Genomic DNA, 18037 nt, shown 5'->3' with positions numbered 1-18037 from the left:
GGCAGCAATGCAGCTGCGGAAGGTTACTGCGGCCCTGAGGTCAAATGGGGAAGACATGAGCAACTGCAAGATGTGGGGTGGATCCAATGCAATCCGGCCCAATTATACACTAAAGAGATTGCAGAGATAGGGTAACTAACACTTAAACACACTCCCTCACTCTCTTCAACTCAACTCACTGAAAGACACTGGTATCTGTTCAACTCAAGCTTAAAACAATTTCAAGAACCCCACGTCCAATTCAAAGTGTTCTACAGCATAGAATCAGGCTCTTTGGCCCACTGAGTCTGTGAAGACCACCAAACTTCCATCTACACTAATCCTATGTTAATCCCATTTTATTCTCCACCCACTCCCCTCAGCTCCTCCCAGATTCTACCACTCATCAACACACTAGGGACAATTTGCAGTGGTCAATCAACTGATCAGCCCTCACATCTTTGGGGTGTGGGAGGAAACCAGAGTACCTGGGGGAAACCCACGTAGTAACAGGGAGAACGTGCAAACTCCACACAGGCAGCACCCAAATTCAGAATCAAGCCTACCTCACTAGAGCTGAGAGGAAGCTGCTCTAGCAGCTGTGCCAGTGTACCACCTTATACTGGCAATAAAGATGATTTATTTTCCTTCACTGCAAACCTGGACGTTCTCACTCTTGCCAAAGTCCTTGCGAACTCATCCATTTTAAAGATTCATATGTATCGTCTCTGAGGCCAACACTTGGTGCCCAACTACAGCTGCCCTAGAAAAGAATGGAGTGTGCCGTCTGCTTGAATCATTGAATGTGCTCTGGCAGTGCTGTTAGATAAGAGAGTTTAGTGACTTAAATCAGCAATAAATGGAGGAACAGTGATACATGTCCAATTTAGGATGCTGTGTGACTTTTAGGGGAATTTGGTAGGGGTGCTGTAATCATAATGTCTTGGTCTTTCCAGGTACAAGAGGTTGTGTGTATAGTAGGTCAAGAGCTTATAACCTCTTGATGAATCTATCCCTGTTGTCAGTACACTCCATCCCTTGAATACCAACATGCCAAAAACGCCAGAGTCTAAATCCTATCCCACTTCACCATAACCTATAGAGGCTCCATAACATTGTTAACTAATAAATAGAGCCATAGAGTTATACAGCATGGAAACCGGTCCAACTCCATGTGTCAACGTTTGAACTTCTTCAGAACTGTTCTCAACCCTCTTGTAGATCCTGAAAACTAAATCATTGGCAAATCTGGAAACACAAAGCATACAGGAGAAAATATTTCTAGTGTGCTGTTGATTCTAATTCATAACACTAAAATGGGGCCTGATTAGGTCTTCTACTCCCCATCTAAAATTAGCTGCTCTGTTTATCAAACACCCCAGCTGTACATTGGTAAATAGCAAGAAGGAACAGAGGCTATTTAGCTTCAGAAACCTGTTCCATCATTCACTGAGGTTACGGATGATCTGTGACCAAACTCCATATGCCCATCCTTTCCTAAATTCCTTACTCCTAATGGATGAACTACGTCATTTTTCACTAAACCAGTTTCTGTTGCCTAAAGGGAGAAATTTGCATTTATCTAGTACGTTCTACATCCTCATGGACATCCAAAAGTAATTTGTAGCCAATGAAATGCTTATTTAAATGTTGCAATGGGGGAATTGCAACAGCTTCCACAAAGAGCAATGAGCAGATAATCTCGTTTTTTAAGTGAAGTTAGTTTGGAATAAGCTTTCTGCCTAATGACATAATCTGAGCTAGTTTTGCGTTCCTACATTACAACAAAGGGCACACAATGGTGCAGTCATTAGAGCTGCTGCTTCACAGCTCCATTGACCCAGATTCAGTCCTGACCCCCAGAGCTGCTTGTGTGGAGTTTGCACATTCTCCCCATGACCACAGGTGTGCTCTGGTTTCCTCCCACATCCCAAAGATGTGCGGTTTGGTCGGAAAATTGGTTGTAAATTGCTCTAGAGTGTGGATAAGAGCACTTGAGTGGTAGAATCTAGGGCAAGTTGATGAGAATGTGGGGAGAATAAAATTGGATTAATGTAAATGGGTGCTTGATAGTCAATGTGGACTCAATGGGCTGAAGGGCCTCTTTCCCTATTGTATGTCTCTAAATATCCTTCATTGGGTGAAAGGAACACAGAGGCAAGTCTTTCTCATCTGGAAGCAAATAAAACTCACACCAGTCACAAGCATTACTGAACTTATGAGGTATTTCTAAAGCTCAACTCGCCAGAGGTTTTACTGCAGCATATCCACTTTGTATTGTCAGATACTCAAACGCGCTGAAGATGTATCTAATGTTTCAACAAGGCTGAAGCCATGAAGGATTAACTGAGTGTCATGAGAAGTGACCAGTTAATCCATTGAAGGTAAGTGTAAAATGGCAGCCTGTCAGTGCCATTATCTGCTTCATTTTATGCCTGTTCTTATCAGAATCAAGAAAAGGAACACTAGAGAAACATAAGAAGAATTCCAAAGCAGACAGCAGTGTTACAAGATTGTTATCAGGGCCTTTGGTTAATATCAAAATGCCTGCACAGCTAATGGCATCAGTGTGCAGACACTGCACTTCCCTCAGCAGGTAGTTTTCTCCATTTTACATTCTAATACTTAAACAACCTGATATAATCTTATTTTGACAACTTTATTTCATTGCAAGGGCAGTGAGAGATACTGAGACCCACCCAAGTCTGATCCATTGTATGAAACTCCTGCATCATCATAACTTATTGTTAAGGACACATGCAGAACATGTATATGAAAATCAAAAGAGCTGCTAGAAAAATGCTGGAAGTACTCAACAGGTCAGACAGCATCTGTGGAAGCAGAAACAGACTTAATGTTTCAGATCCAAAACTCTTCATCTCAACATGTCCTCTTCAAGTTACTACCATCAGGGAAGAGGTACAGGAGCCTGAAGACCCACACTCAATGATTTAGGAACAGCTTCTTCCCCTCCGCCATCAGATTTCTGAACAGTCCATGAACCTATGAACACTACCTCATTATTCCTCTTTTACACTATTTACTTATTTTGTAACTTATAGTAATGTTATGTCTCGCACTGTACTGCTGCCACAAAATGAATTTCATGACACATGTCAGTGATAATAAACCTGATTCTTATTCTGTTTATATGGTGATCCACTTACTGTTAATTAGTTGATCTCACCATCAGTATAGGTAGTAGTACAACGGTCCTTGTGGAGCACCAAAGAGTCTGATTATGATCAGTTAAGACCCACATATAGTCTGTGTGAATAGAGAAAGCCACTTACCACCATATTGTTGAGAGACACCCAGCAGTCCTCTGGGAAATCTTGCAACATGGGCACCAGGAATTGGAGGCAACCATCCCAATGGCATAACAACAGCATCATCCCAATCAAGTTGACAATCCGCACCACTGCACTTGCCAGGTCGTAAGTCATGTGGAAGATCTACCAATCAAAAATAACAGCATAATTTGTTAGCTTCTTCTTAGACAGGCCTTTATTGATTAGAAAATCAATACATTTGCAGAAGAAACTAATTTCAGTGCAGGAAGCAATCTAACATCCTCTTCTTTATAAATTCTGTTGTCCAATTCTGTCTAGTGCTATTTAGCACACTGGAGTCAGAGAACAGAATGACCTTTGGGGCTCAAATCTGAAGGGATTTCAAAGATGTCATCAATAGATTGAAATCTTCAATGCTGCCATTAACATTCCTTTATGCTTCTCTGAGATGTGCTTCAGTGATCCTCTTATGGAGTGACAGATACAGTGCTATTCTGAGAGCTTTTGTTCATTTCCGGAGATTTTAGCATAGACTCCTATTGACTTATTAAGTGGAAGGACAGCTCACCAAGTCAGCTTAACCTGAGAACTATTAGCAGGGACCATAATATATAGCACGTTTCTTTCCGTTAAACAAAATCCAGAAAGGAAGAAGGAAATCATGTTACAGCTTGTCCTCAGGTTACAACAGGGTTCCGTTCCCGAGAACTGTTCGTAACCCAAACTGTCCATAAGTCGGAAGTGAACAACCACGGTGTGTGGGAGAGGGTCTCAGGAACAGCGGTGATGGGGGAGCGAGCAGGAGCGGGAAGGGCAGCCGTCAGCCGGCCTCACTGACCCGGTGAGTGAGCGGGTGAGTCTGCTCAGCGCTCCCAGCTCTGCTCGGCTCTACCCGACCCCTGACTGTTGTGGCTCGGGAGCACAGAGAGAAGGCGTGTGGAAATGCCCTGTTCCCACCCAGCAGAAGAAGCCTGCAACCCCGCAGCAGCCGGCAAATCCATCCCCATCCATCCCACCAGTCTCCCAAATGTCCGATCGTACATGTGGGGTGTCCATACGTCAGACGTTCATAACCTGGGAGCACTTGTACTCTGCTTGTCAATGGTCTAGACATAAAAATTGTTCACCATGTGTTCTTATTTCCTTCACAATAACCATACAAGGGTTCACATGAGCCCCTGTGGACTGATGTTAATCACTGGAAGGTTGGTGAAGAATTTTCTAGGTCGCTATTTTGGTCCCGTTTTGCCTCATCTTGTCCTCCTCTGGTGACTCCCAGGATATTGTACAGTTGTAAGAATTGCAGGATAGTTGGGGAGAGATGCTGAGGAGAAGAGTAAGGGGGAGGTGGCTGAATATTAGAAAAGATCCACTTACAACACTCCAGGACTATCCGCTTTCATATTCCCACTTGTCACTCACACATGATCAGAATGAAGGAAGCGCATGTCAAGAAGAAGGGTAAAAACGTTTAAAGGAAGCAGGTTCCTTTATACGATGAGATGGACTCTTGACCTCACAATCTACCTTGTTTGACCTTGCACCTTATTGTCTACCTGTAATGCACTTCCCTGTCCCTGCTGTGACACTTTACTCTGTATTATGTTATTGTTTTTACCCTGTACTACCTCAATGCACTCTGTACTACCTCAATGCACTGTGTAATTAATTGATCTGTATGAATGGTATACAGGACAAGTTTTTCCTCGGTACAAGTGACAATAATGAACTAATACCAATGCCAAATAAAAAAGTTGCAACAAAAATGCTGGGAGTCTGAAACAAAAACAGAGAATGGTGGAAGTATTCAACAGGTCAGGCAGCATCCTTGGGCAGAGACACAAGACTCAAAACAGGTCAAGGACTCTTCCTCGGAACTGGAAAAGCGAGAAGACAAGCGTGTTTTAATTTGCACAAATGGAGACAGCAGAGGGAGTGTCTGTGAGAGGGTGCAGATCAAGGTTGTCAAGGTAACAATTACCTTAACGACCAGCAGTCAGAACAGGATACAGGGACAAATGCAAATAAATTAAAACAGGGATAAAAAACTGAAGTTGTTAACTCAATATTAGGTCCCAAGGGTTGCTTGAATCTAGACCTCTCAAACATTTGGCAACTCTGTTTCTCTCCCCACAGATCCTTCCTAACGTCTGCTGAGCACTTCAAGCATTCTGTTTTTATTCTAAATCTATAATCTTGGCTTTCTATAGTACCTTCCAAATCCCAAACCATTGAACAGTCAGTGAAGCACTTCTAAAAGTACTGCTATAGGGAACAGACTGGGGGGTTAAACGTAAGGGGAAAGTATACAGTTAATGGCAGGATCCTTAACAATATCAGAGTGCAGAAGGATCTTAGGGACCACGTTGTGACTCACTGAAAGTGGCCACACAAGTAAATAGGGTGGCAAAGAAGGAGTAAGGCATGCTTCTTTTCATTGGTCGGGGCATTGAATAAAAAAGTAATCATGTTGCAGCTATATAAAACGTTAGTTATGTCGCACTTGGAGTATTGTGTGTAATTCCGGATGTGGAGGCTTTGGAAAGGGTGTTGAAGGGGTTTACCAGGATGCTGCCTGGATTGGCCTGAACTACAAGGAGAGGCTGTACAGGCATGGGTTGTTTTTTTTTTCTGGTGCATCGGAGGCTGAGGGGAGACCTGATAAAAGTCTGTAAAATTATGAGAGGCAGAGATAGGGTATACAGGCAGAATCTTTCTCCCAGGGCAGAAATGTCAAATAGTAGAGGACATGTGTTTAAGACGAGAGGGGGAAAGTTTAAAGGAGATGTGTGGGGTAAGTTATTTTTATACAGAGAGCGGTGGGTGCCTGGAACGAGCTGCCGGGGGTAGTGGCGGAAGCAGATACAACAGTGGTATTTAAGAGGCTTTTAGATAGATACGTGAATATGCAGGGAATGGAGGGATATGGATCATAGATTTAGTTCTGAAGAGATTTAGTTTAACTTAGCATCGTATTTGCCACAAACATTGTGGGCTGAAGGGCCTGTTCCTGTGCTGTACTGTTCTATCTGTGTCAACATGGCAACCTATTTGTGCACAGCAAGCTCCCACAAAACATATTGTGGTGATAAGGAGATTATCCAGTTTAGTGACATTGATTGAAGGATATATTATTGACCAGGACACCAGAGAGCACTCTTCTGCTCTTTCTCAAAATAGTGTCATGGACTATTTACTGTCTACCTGAGAGAACAGTGGCTGTCTGAGTTTAACACTTTATCCAATGCAACTCCTTCTGCTCAATAGCTCAATACTAGGGTCTCAGCCAAGGATTTTGTGCTCACGTGCCTAGTGTACAACAGGCCCGTGACCTTCACACACAGAATCAAATCATAGTGAAAAAGATAGGTGAAGCTCAGTAATAAAGTTCAAGTTTTAGTCTATCAGCTTTATTATGCCTCTAAGAGACCCATTTCTTGAGTGATATTACAGAGACGCAAATACAACAAGAACTAAACATGAGCCACAAGGTGCAATAAAAACCTTGGTTAATGTTCCCTCATTTAAGGCAAGAATATTGATTGATTATGTAAAGGGAAGTCAGGGTTCATTAACCCAAGCACCTACTGAAAGAGTTTTACCAGTGTACTAATGGAAGTGCAGAAAGCCTCCTTGAATTGTATTATCATAGAAAATATACATTTCTTTAATGCATTATGTATCAATTACCTAGGGTAATATACTTAAAGGAACAGTTTCACATATTGATCAACTATTGCGAAACAAAGTTATTGCCACATAATTACAGCAATTAAACATTTTATTTAAATTCTTCAGTGTAATGGTGGTGCCCAAAATCTACTGAGGGAGCACATGAGAGTGGACTCAGTTGATACATCTCATTTAAAAGATAGCTTCTCCAACACGGCAACTTTCGCTCCGTACTGTGCTGGAAAATCAGCCTTGATTTGTGTTCATACAGAAGAACACAGGGAAGACCGGAGTAGGCCATAAGGCCCTTCAAGCCTACTCCGTCATTATTTATGATCATGGCTGATCTATGCAGGACTCAACTTCTCTACTGTGTCGTTTCTCCAGACCCCTTTATTCCTTGATCTATCAAATATTTATCCACCTCCACTTTAAATACTTCCAATGATCCAGCTACCACCACCTGGCAGGACAGGGAATTCCAGAAATACCTCTGGTGCGGGGCTTGAACTCACAACCTTCACACTCAAAAGCAAATGTGTGACTGCTAATTAAATAGATGATGTGAAGCACTGCACCAATGAACTTTGCCATGGAACATGAAGACTTCCTGCAACACATCTGCTACACAGTAAGAGTTTAAAGTCACCCTCTTTATCTTAATAGAGAGATGAAAAGGCATATAGAACAGTACAGTATAGGAACAGGCCCTTCAGCCCATGATGTTGTGCCGAACTAATTAAACTAGTAATTAAATGCCTAACTAAACTAATCCCTTCTGCCCACACAATGTCCATATCCCTCCATTTCTGCACATCCCTGTATCTATCTAAGAGGCTCTTAAATGCCTCTATCGTATTTGCCTCCACTACCACCCCTGGCAGCGCATTCCAGACACCCACCACTCTCTGTGTAGAAAACTTGCCCCGCACATCTCGTTTGAACTTACCCCCTCTCACCTTAAATGCATGCCCTCTGGTATAAAACATTTCAACCCTGGAGAAAAGATACTGGCTGTCTACTCTATCTATGCCTCTCATAATCTTATAAACCTCTATCAGATCTCCCCTCAGCTTCCACTGCTCCAGAGAGAACAACCCAAGTTTGCCCAACCTCTCCTCATAGCACATGCCCTCTAATCCAGGCAGCATCTTGGTAAACCCCTTTTGCACCCTCTCCAAAGCCCCGACATCCTTCCTATAGTATTAGACTATGCCATCTAGTATTAGACATTTCGACCCTGGGAAGAACATACCGGCTGTCCACTCTTTCTATGCCTCTCAGACCTTCTAACAGGTCTCCTCTCACCCTCCACCGCTCCAGAAAAAAACAACCCTGGTTTGTCCAACCTCTCCTTGTAGCACATGCCCTCTAATTCAGGCAGCATCCTGGTAAATCTCTTCTTCACCCTCTCCAAAGCCTCCACGTCCTTCCTATAACGGGGCAACTACAATTGAATGCAATATTCCAGATGCGGCCTAAACAGAGTTTTATAAAACTGCAACATGACTCTTGGACTCAATGCCTTGACTAATAAAAGCAAGATATTGACAAGCGTCACCAGAATCCTCACATGCATTCCAATGCTCCGATGCATAGCTGTCAAAGAAGTGAATTTATGTCATTTGCTTCTTTTTAAACCTTTGGTGGTCCACCTCTGATCAGAAGTTCAAGACGTGCTTCAGGAGCAGTAAATCTTGACTAATATTCCATGGTAGCACTGTGGGAGTGTTGTATCATCAGAAGTACCAGACTCTGGAGACTTTGCTTAACCAAAGCCCTGTCTTTCACTCCTAGCAGTATTCAAAGAAGAGAAAGCAAAATATTCCAGTGTCCTGCTCAATATCTATCCCTCAATCAACGTCACAAAACAGATCGCATGTTGCTATTATGTTGCTGCTTGTGAAATCTTGGTGGGTACAGATTAGCTCTCAAATATTCAATCTCTTCTTTACCAATTGCTGTAAAGTGATTTGAGTAATCAGAAATGGTGAAAATGTTGCAGAGATCGAATTATATGGTGCTATATTCTTCAGTGCCGTACAATACAAAATCACATCAGCGATCATTTCTGGTGAAACCGTACCAGTCGCTAAACTGTTGTGGCCATTTCTGGTTGGGGTCCACAATAGAGCACCCAAGCTTTACCAGGATTCATGTTTGTACCTAATAATGCCATGTGTTGTTCAATGCATGCTTGAAACCTTCTTGGCATAAATCAGAGCTCCCGTTTCTGGACAATGTCTGTTATTTGGTGGACAAATAGGTGAAGGGCATATTACAGAAAATGGTAGGGTACTAATAAACAGAGAGAACTAAGGCTCCCAAGTCCATAGTTCTCTGAAAGTGGCAACGCATGTCAATAGGGTGGTGAAGAAAGCTTATGGCATTGCTTGCCTTCATAGGTCAGAGCATGGAGCTGGGATTTTATGTTGCAACTTTACAAAACACTGGTTAGTCTGCACTTGAAGTGTTGTGTGCAATTGTGGAAGGATGTGATTACCTCTGGGGTCTCCTTGCCCACAAAGAGAAGTGCCCTCTCTGCCATTACGGACCTTTCCCATTTGAGTGGCTGCTCTCTCAAGAGGGGAGAAATGAAGAAAATAACTACTTTATTATATATTTATAAGATTGTTCTATGTTTGTGTAAGGGGATTGTGTGGGGTACAACTGTCTATGGGAGGGGTTGTAAGTGATGTACTCACTGTGTGTGGGTGTGAGAGTGAGAGTGCAGGAGTTTGAAAGTGTGTGTGAGAGTGAGTGTGTGTGTTAAGTCAGTGTCAGCAATATTTACAGTATTGTGGAGGTCACCTTGACATGATATAGTGATGTCATTGTATACTCCCCGACATTACTGAGTTCTCCCTCCCAGCCCTTCATGTCCCACCAACATCTCTCTCAGAGAACGTTAGAAGTTCTCTCCGTGGTCTCTCCATGCCAATCATAGTGTGTGCCTGGTTGCAATGGAAATGGGGGCAGGGGTGTGGGAAGTGCGGGAACATTTAAAGACCACTGCCCTCCTCCGGTTGCTGCAAAGCAAACCAGCAGCAGTTGTGACAAATACTGAGTGCTCCTGGTCCACATGTAGGTCATAAATTAAACCCTTTTTGTTCTGGGATGAATCCATGCTAACGCTGTTTCACACTTGCTTGCGGACAACTTCACAATTCTTTTACGGAGGCTCATTCGGGGATACAAAAAAACAGAAAGTGCTGCAAAAACAAGTCAGGTAGCATTTGCGGAAAGAGAAGCAGTTCTCCCCGTGTCTGCATGGATTTCCTCTGGGTGCTCCGGTTTCCTCCCACATTCCAAAGACATATGGGTTAAGAAGTTGTGGGCACGCTATGTTGGCGCCGGAAGCGTGGCAACACTTGCGGGCTGCCCCCAGAACACTCTACGCAAAAAAGATGTATTTCACTGTGTGTTTCGATGTACATGTTACTAATAAAGATATCTTATCTTAGTTAACGCTCTGGGTGTGCGACCCTTCATCAGAATGGGGGAAGAGGGAGACAGAGAGGTTTTCAGTAGGAGGGAAGGTGGTGGAGGGATGTGTAGAATGAGGGAAATGTCTGTGATAGAATGAGTTGAAATGGCTTAATGGGTTATCAGCACATTGGGCCTATGAAATGAGTTGTTAATGATAAGGTGGTGGACCTGCCTGACAGGCTAGACTTATAGCTGGCAACACTCAGCAGGTCAGACAGCATCTATGGAAAGAGAAACAGTTAATGTTTCAAGTGTTGCAGACCTGAAACATTGACTGTTTCTCTATCCACAGATGCTGCCTGACCTGCTGAGTTTTTCCAGCACTTTCTGTTTTTGTTTCAGGTCTGCAGACTTGATCCCCATTTGGTCATAGCTCTACACCCAGTAATGTTTGGTCATACCGAGAAAGATGAAATCTAATTTCTCAGCAAGAGAATTTTGGGTGCTTTTTTTCCCTTGGTTGTAAAGTGCCGACGGGAGAGATTGCAGAGATGGGACGGGGAGGAGACCTTGTGGGAAAATTGCGGGCAAATGGGACTAGCTCAGATGGGTGTCTTGGTCATCATGGGCCAGTTGGTCTGAAGGGCCTGTTTCCATGCTGTATGTCTCTATGACTCTATGACCATGACCATTCAATCCCTCAAGGCTCTTCAGTTACAAATGCATCATGCTTACTTCACCCACCAACCTTCACTGAATGCTCTCTTACACTTCAGAAAAAATCTATCTCAATCTCCTCTTTACAAGCAATGATGCAGCCACTATCTACTGCTTATTGTCTGAGAGAGTTGCCGACTTAAAACAGGATAAAATAGCATTCAAAGGAAAGGGGGAGTATAAAACAGTGCTCCATAGCAAGGGAAACAGTGTGTCTGACAAATTCTTTCCTTGGTATATGATGCAAATGTTATGTTAACAACACTATATTTGTATTATTCAGAAATGCAGCCCTTGATTCTGATGTAGATGCCTCTGGCAGGTTTTATTCTGTTGTTCCTGTCCATTGTTACTTTGCTGTACAAATTATTGTGACGATGTCACTGCTTGTAGGTTCACTACATTTTCTGCTGTCCGCTGTTGCTATAGGAACAGCAACAATCCAAGGACAAATCAGGAAACACCGGTCACTTTAACCCTGCTCCAAATCACAGCCTGATTTGCCTAATCTTTTAGATCTTTCAGAATGAACTTTTTTTTTATAGGCCACTTCTTTATGAACCTTTATGACTCAGACATAAAATAAGAAAAAGCAGAAGTAGGCCCTTCAGCCCATTGTGACTCCCTCGTCATTTAATAAGATCATGGATGATCTTCTGAAAATCAGAAAAAAAACTGCAGATGGTTGATGTCCCCTTTAACCCTCACCAATTTTTATAGATGCACCACAGAAAGCATCCAATTTGGATGCATCACAGCTTGGTATGGCAACTGCTTTGCCCAAGACCACAAGAAACTGCAGAGAGTTGTGGACACAGCTCGATACAACAAAAAAAAACAGCCTCCCCTCCATGGACTCTTGTCTACACTTCTTGCTGCCTCGGTAAAGCAGCCAACATAATCAAAGACCCCTCCAATCCCGGACATTCTCTCTTTTCCCCCCTCCCATTGGGCAGAAGATACAAAAGTCTGAAAACACGTACCACCAGGCTCAAGGACAGCTTCTATTCTACTGCTATAAGACCATTGAACGGACCTTCCGTACGATAAGATGAACTCTTGCCCTCATAATCTACTTTGTTGTGGCCTTGCACTTTATTTTCTGCCTGCACTGCACTTTCTCTGTAACTGTAACAATTTATTCTGCATTCTGTTATTGCTTTTCCTGTGTACTACCTCAACGTACTGATGTGATGAAACGATCTGTATGGATGGTATACAAAACAAAGTTTTTCACTGTACCTCAATACATGTGACAATTTACCAATCTGAAATAAAAATAGAAAACACTGGAAATACTCAGTAGGTCATGCAGTATCAGAACTGGGAAAAAGAGAGATGCAAGTTAGTTTTCAGCAGGAGAGAAGATGGGGGGGGGTAGTACAAAGGGAATGTCTGTGATAGGATGAGTTGAAATGGCTTAATGAGGGCAGTTATCAGCACATTAAGCTATTTTGTCTGTCAAACAGTTTTTCCAGGTGAAGCAGAAATTCACTTGCACTAATTCCAATCTAGTGTACGTTTTAATGGCTGATCTTTTACCTCAGTGTCACTTTCTTGACCTAATCCCATATCCCTTGATTCCTTTAATAACTAAAGGTTTACTGAAGTAAAAACAGAAAATGCTAGAAACACTCAGCAGGTCAGGCAGCATCAGTGGAAAGGGAAACAGAGTTCATGTTTTGACTCTGAGATCCTTTAACTCTCTCCCCACAGGTGCTGCCTGACCTGCTGACTGTTTCCGGCATTTTCTGCTTTTATTTCACATTTCCAGCATCTTCAATTTTTTTGATTTAATGATCCTTTGATTCCCTTCTTGAATATACTTAGTGACTGAGCCTGTTTGCATAGAACATAGAACAGTAAAGCACAGAACAGGCCCTTCGGCCTGCAATGTTGTGCCGACACAGCTAACCCCTCCTACCTACAGAATGCCCATATCCCTCCATTCTCCTCTCATTCATGTGCCCATCCAAGCCCCACTTAAAATCCCCCAATGAATTTGCCTCCACCACCCTATCTGGTAACGCATTCCAGGCATCCACCACTCTCTGAGTAAAAACCCCCTTGGGTGAAAAATTCCAAAACTTCAGTGCCTTTTACACTTTATTTCTAGTGCTTCGATGTGAGTCTCCTAATCAATGACGCTTTCATAGAACATTGTCACCTGAAGTGTGTGGAATTGGAACCTTGAGGAAGGAAATTGAAATAGCAACATGAACCTTACATTAACATAGCACCATTGATATAGTCATAGGGACATAGTGCCAAAGAGTCATGCAGCATAGAAATCGGCCCTTTGGCTCACCATGTCCTTGTGAACCATCAATCACCTATCAATACCAATCCCCATTGCCAGCAATTGATCTGTAGCCTTCTATACCTTGAAAATGGACCAGGATGCTTCATGAGGCCGCATCAGGCAAAGCTTCAGGATGTTGCCAGAAATTTGGACACGGTATATGAAAATCAAAAAAAAACTCAGATGCTTGAAATTAAAAATAGAAACAGAAAATGTTGGAAAAAAACTCATTTGGTCAGTCTGCATCTGTGGAAAGAGAAACAGTCAACATTTCGGGTCTGCATCAGAAGTGGAACAACCGTAGTTCTGATAAAGGGTCACAGACCGGAAATAGTGGCACTTTCTCTTTCCACAGTTGCTGCCTGAGCTGATAAGTTTTCCCAGCATTTTCTGTTTTTGTGTAATAAATTTTAAGGAGAAGCTTAAGAGAGAGAGGTCAAGAGTTTTAGGTATTTCAGAGATCAGGAGCTAAGCAGATGGAGGTATGTTGGCCAATGTTGTAACAACCTCAAGACAAACTGGACACCACCAATGGATGTGTGCAGATATCTTCGTGAGCTATAGAGCTGGAAAAAGGGAAGGAAGAGCCCACACAAGGATTTAAGAGAAAGGAGGAGCTAGAACATAACAATGGATAAAGAAGAGAGAGCACCAGGGGTAATGAAGGAAGGTACTGGGGAATGGTGGTGAAATGTTGGCAGAGTGTTTAAGTTACCAGACTAATAACCCAGAAGTCTGAGCTAATAATGAGTGACCCGACTTCAAATCTCACCCCAAGAAGTTCACAGTGGGATTTGAATTGAGATTAATCTGAAATTTGGAACAACTACAACTGGGTCTTAGTAATGTTGACTACAAAAACTATTCTATTGTTGTAAAAATGCATATCGATCACTAAGGTTGTCCTTACTAATATGTTGTCCTTACCCAGACAGGCCAATATATCAGACACAAGGGACTGCAGATGTTGGAATCGCTCCCCCCCAATCCCTTTCTCATCCCCCCCCTCCTCTTTACACTGGCTATTTCCCCCCTCCACTCTTGGTCCTGATGCAGGGTTTCGACCCAAGATGTCAACAATACGATTACGAGAGAGGCACAGGAGAGCAGAGAGAAGCATAAGGTTATGAGAGGCATAGATAGAGTAGACAGCTGGTACCTTTTTCCCTGGGTCAAAATGTCTAATACTAGAGAACATGCATTTAAGGTGAGAGGGGGAAAGTTTAAAGGAGATGTGCGGGGCAACTTTTTTTACACAGAGAGTGGTGGGTGCCTGGAATATGCCACCAGGGGTGGTAGAGGAGGCAAATACAATAGAGGCGTTTAAGAGGCTCTTGGATAGGCATGGATGTGCAGAGAATGGAGGGATATGGACATTGTGTAGGCAGAAGGGATTCATTTAGTTAGGCATCTAATTACTAGTTTAATTAGTTCGGCACAATATTGTGGACCGAAGAGCCTGTTCCTATGCGATATTGTTCTATGTTCTAATTCCTTTCCAGATGATGCTCGACCCACTGAATTCCTCCAGCAGATTGTTGGCAGGCACGGTAGTGTAGCGGTTAGCATAACACTATTACAGCGCCAGCGACCCAGGTTCAATTCCGGCCACTGCCTGTAAGGAGTTTGTACATTCTCCCCGTGTCTGTGTGGGTTTCCTCCGAGTGCTCCGGTTTCCTCCCACATTCCAAAGACGTATGGGTTAGGAAGTTGTGGGCATGCTATGTTGGCGCCGGAAGTGTGTCAACACTTGAGGGCTGCCCCCAGAACACTTTACACAAAAGATGCATTTCACTGTGTGTTTCGATGTACATGTGACTAATAAACAAATCTTATCTTATATTATTGCCCTATATGTGACTGCACCCCAACCCCTATGCGGTTGAATTCTAAATAACCTAGCAAGCACTCAGTTGCAGGTTCTCAAGGACAACTAGAGATTGGAAATAAATACTAGTATCGCTAAGCAAAGCTCAGATTCCACCCCCTGCCAAAAAAAAAGAAATAAATAAGTTTAAGACAAAAGTAGATTGTGAATGGAATCAGAGTTCAAATCCAGACCAGATAACTAATTGTCTGTATCCTCCTTCTAATAAGATGAAAAGACAATCGGAAAATCTGAAGTCATAATGCAATGTAAACAACCCACAATGCTTCAAAAATTGACATTAAATTGACAATCTCACTCAAGGAGCTTTGAGCGTGGCTACTACTTTGAACTGATATAAGATGCTATTATCATCAAGATGTATGGGAGAATGTTTCTCTGCTGGTTGCCAAGATGTTTTATTAAATAAAATAGGACCTGCCTCTGTTGCTAGTGGATATGAAGCCACTGAAGTGAAGTTCGGTGATTTAATATTAAACTGACAATCTACATTAGGGAAATGGGAAGACTGGCAGTAGTAGAGGGTGGGTTAAAGTTGGAGAATTACTGAGTGAAGTCATGAATATACATTCATATTTTTTGTGGCACAGATCTCATTGGCAATGCCATCCAAAGAAAATTATGTCACAAAGAGGCTAAAGATATTCTTCCTCCAGCACAGAGATAATGTAATGGGAATTTTACCTTGCTGTTGATCTGGAAGTACCCTGGAATTGGCACTCATAGAGGCAAAAGTTTATGAAATCTTATTTGTGTCACCAAATTCTATCTGGTTTGGTTTTGGTTATTATTATTATCACATGTAAATTACTATTATTATCACAATGGAACACATGCCATCCAGGCAGATCATGCCATGCATAAGCACATTGAGGTAGTAAAAAGAAAACAGAGTGTAGAATATATTGTTGCAGCTACAGAGAAAGTGCAGTGCAGATAAACAAATAAAGGGGCCCACGACGAGGTATATTGGGAGATCAAGAATTAACCTTTAGTGTGTGAGAGTCTTATAACAATGGGATAGAAGCTGGTGGTATGTGCTTTCAGGCTTTTGTCTTTTCTACCCAGTGAGAGAGGGGAGAAGAGAGAATGACCTGGCTGGTGCTGGAACCCTGAAAACAAAACGTGTGCTGTAAATATTTAGCAAGTCAGGCAGCATCTATGGAGAGGGAAGTAGAAAATGCATTTCACTGTGTGTTTCGATGTACATGTGACTAATTAAGATCTTATCTAGAGTTAACATTTCAGATCAACAATCTTTCACCAAAACTGAACTGAAGAATTAAGTCTGTTTCTATCTCCGCAGTTGCTGCCTGACCTGCTGAGTGTTTTCCCTTTTATTACAGAACCTTATGTGCTCCAGACACAAAACATATACATATTTAAACCTATGTGGAAGACACACATTAGACACATGTAGCATTTTGAGAGGTATAACATATAAAAGTAAGGAAGTGTTGATGAGGTTCTATGGGTCACTAGTGAGACCTCATTTGTAATACTGTGTGCAGTTTTGGGACCCCTATCTTAGGAAGGATGTGCTGATGTTGGAGACGGTTCAGAAAAGACTTACAAGGATGATTCCCGGAATGAAAGGGCTTACATACGATGAGCGATTGTCGGCTCTTCGACTGTATTCACTGGAGTACAGAAGAATGAGAGAGGACCTCATAGAAACATTTTGAATGTTGAAAGGACTGAACAGAGTAGATGTGGCTAAGCTGTTTCCCATGGTGGGTGAGTCTAGGACTAGAGGGCACAGAATTAGAGGGTACCCTTTTAAAACAGAGATGAGGACAAATTTCTTTAGCCAGAGGGTAGTGAATTTATGGAATTCTTTGCCACATACAGCTGTGGAAGCCCGATCATTGGGGGCGCTTAAGGAGGAGATTGATAGGTATCTAATTAGTCAAGGTATCAAGGGATATGGAGGAAAGACTGGAAATTGGGGCTAGATAGGAATAGTTTAGTTTAGCTCACGGAGCAGACTCGATGGGCCAAATGGCCTACTTCTGCTCCTTTGTCTTGTGATCTTGTGATCATGAATTCCATCAAAAATAAAATCTTTGGTTCTGAAAGTCAAAATGTTTAACTCTTTAACAGGCAACATAATTAAAACAAAACAAGGATAACATGCAAGTGTGGCACAGTGATGCAGCTTGTAGAGCTGCTGCCTCACAGCTCCAATGGTCTAAGTTCAATCCCGACCTCTGGTGCTGTCTATGTGGAGCCTGCACGTATGCCCTCTGTGCTTGTGGTGCTGCCGTGTTCTCCCATTTTCCAACAACAAGCAGATTGGGACGTTAATTGGTCGCTGTAAATTATGTCAGTGAGGGGTAGAGTCTGGGGGGAGTTCATGGGAATGTGAGAAGAACAAAATGAAATCCGTGTTGGATTAGCATAAAGGGTGCTTGAGGGTCGGTGCAGATCTGTCCATGCTGCATAACTCTATGATTAAGAAAGGCATCAAATTTGCCCTTTAGCAGGTACATAATGTACCAAGAAATCATTATCATATTCTTCTTTCCCTGTTTACAGTGTCAGTCACTTTGCAACATTATCTCACCATGACTTGGAGCAATCGAACAAAGAAGCTCAATTGAGCTTGCACAGATGACTGTGACACTTTGGAGAAAATCACAGCATAACCAACTCATTCCACTCCAACAGTTTCTTAGACATCTACCCATCCCTTCCGTAAACCGCATCAAGAACAGCTACTTCCCTTCAACCATTTGGTTCTTGAACCAAATGGCG

At 42.5% G+C, this 18037-nt stretch overlaps 1 protein-coding gene across 1 annotated transcript in view; it reads right to left on the bottom strand.

Annotated features, from left to right (window-relative positions):
* Positions 1–18037, bottom strand: part of hcn4 (hyperpolarization activated cyclic nucleotide-gated potassium channel 4) — a 318234-nt gene that overhangs the window by 192802 nt on the left and 107395 nt on the right. Inside the window, exon 3 of the mRNA XM_052042380.1 lies at positions 3273–3434. Coding sequence (XP_051898340.1) covers positions 3273–3434 — 162 coding nt within the window. The remainder of the gene's footprint in view (positions 1–3272; positions 3435–18037) is intronic.

The sequence above is a fragment of the Pristis pectinata genome, chromosome 32 (assembly GCF_009764475.1).
Source record: "Pristis pectinata isolate sPriPec2 chromosome 32, sPriPec2.1.pri, whole genome shotgun sequence".
NCBI classification, from domain to species: Eukaryota; Metazoa; Chordata; class Chondrichthyes; order Rhinopristiformes; family Pristidae; genus Pristis; species Pristis pectinata.
The sequence above is the reverse complement of the archived record's forward strand: the minus strand, read 5'-3'. Positions and strand labels throughout refer to the sequence as shown.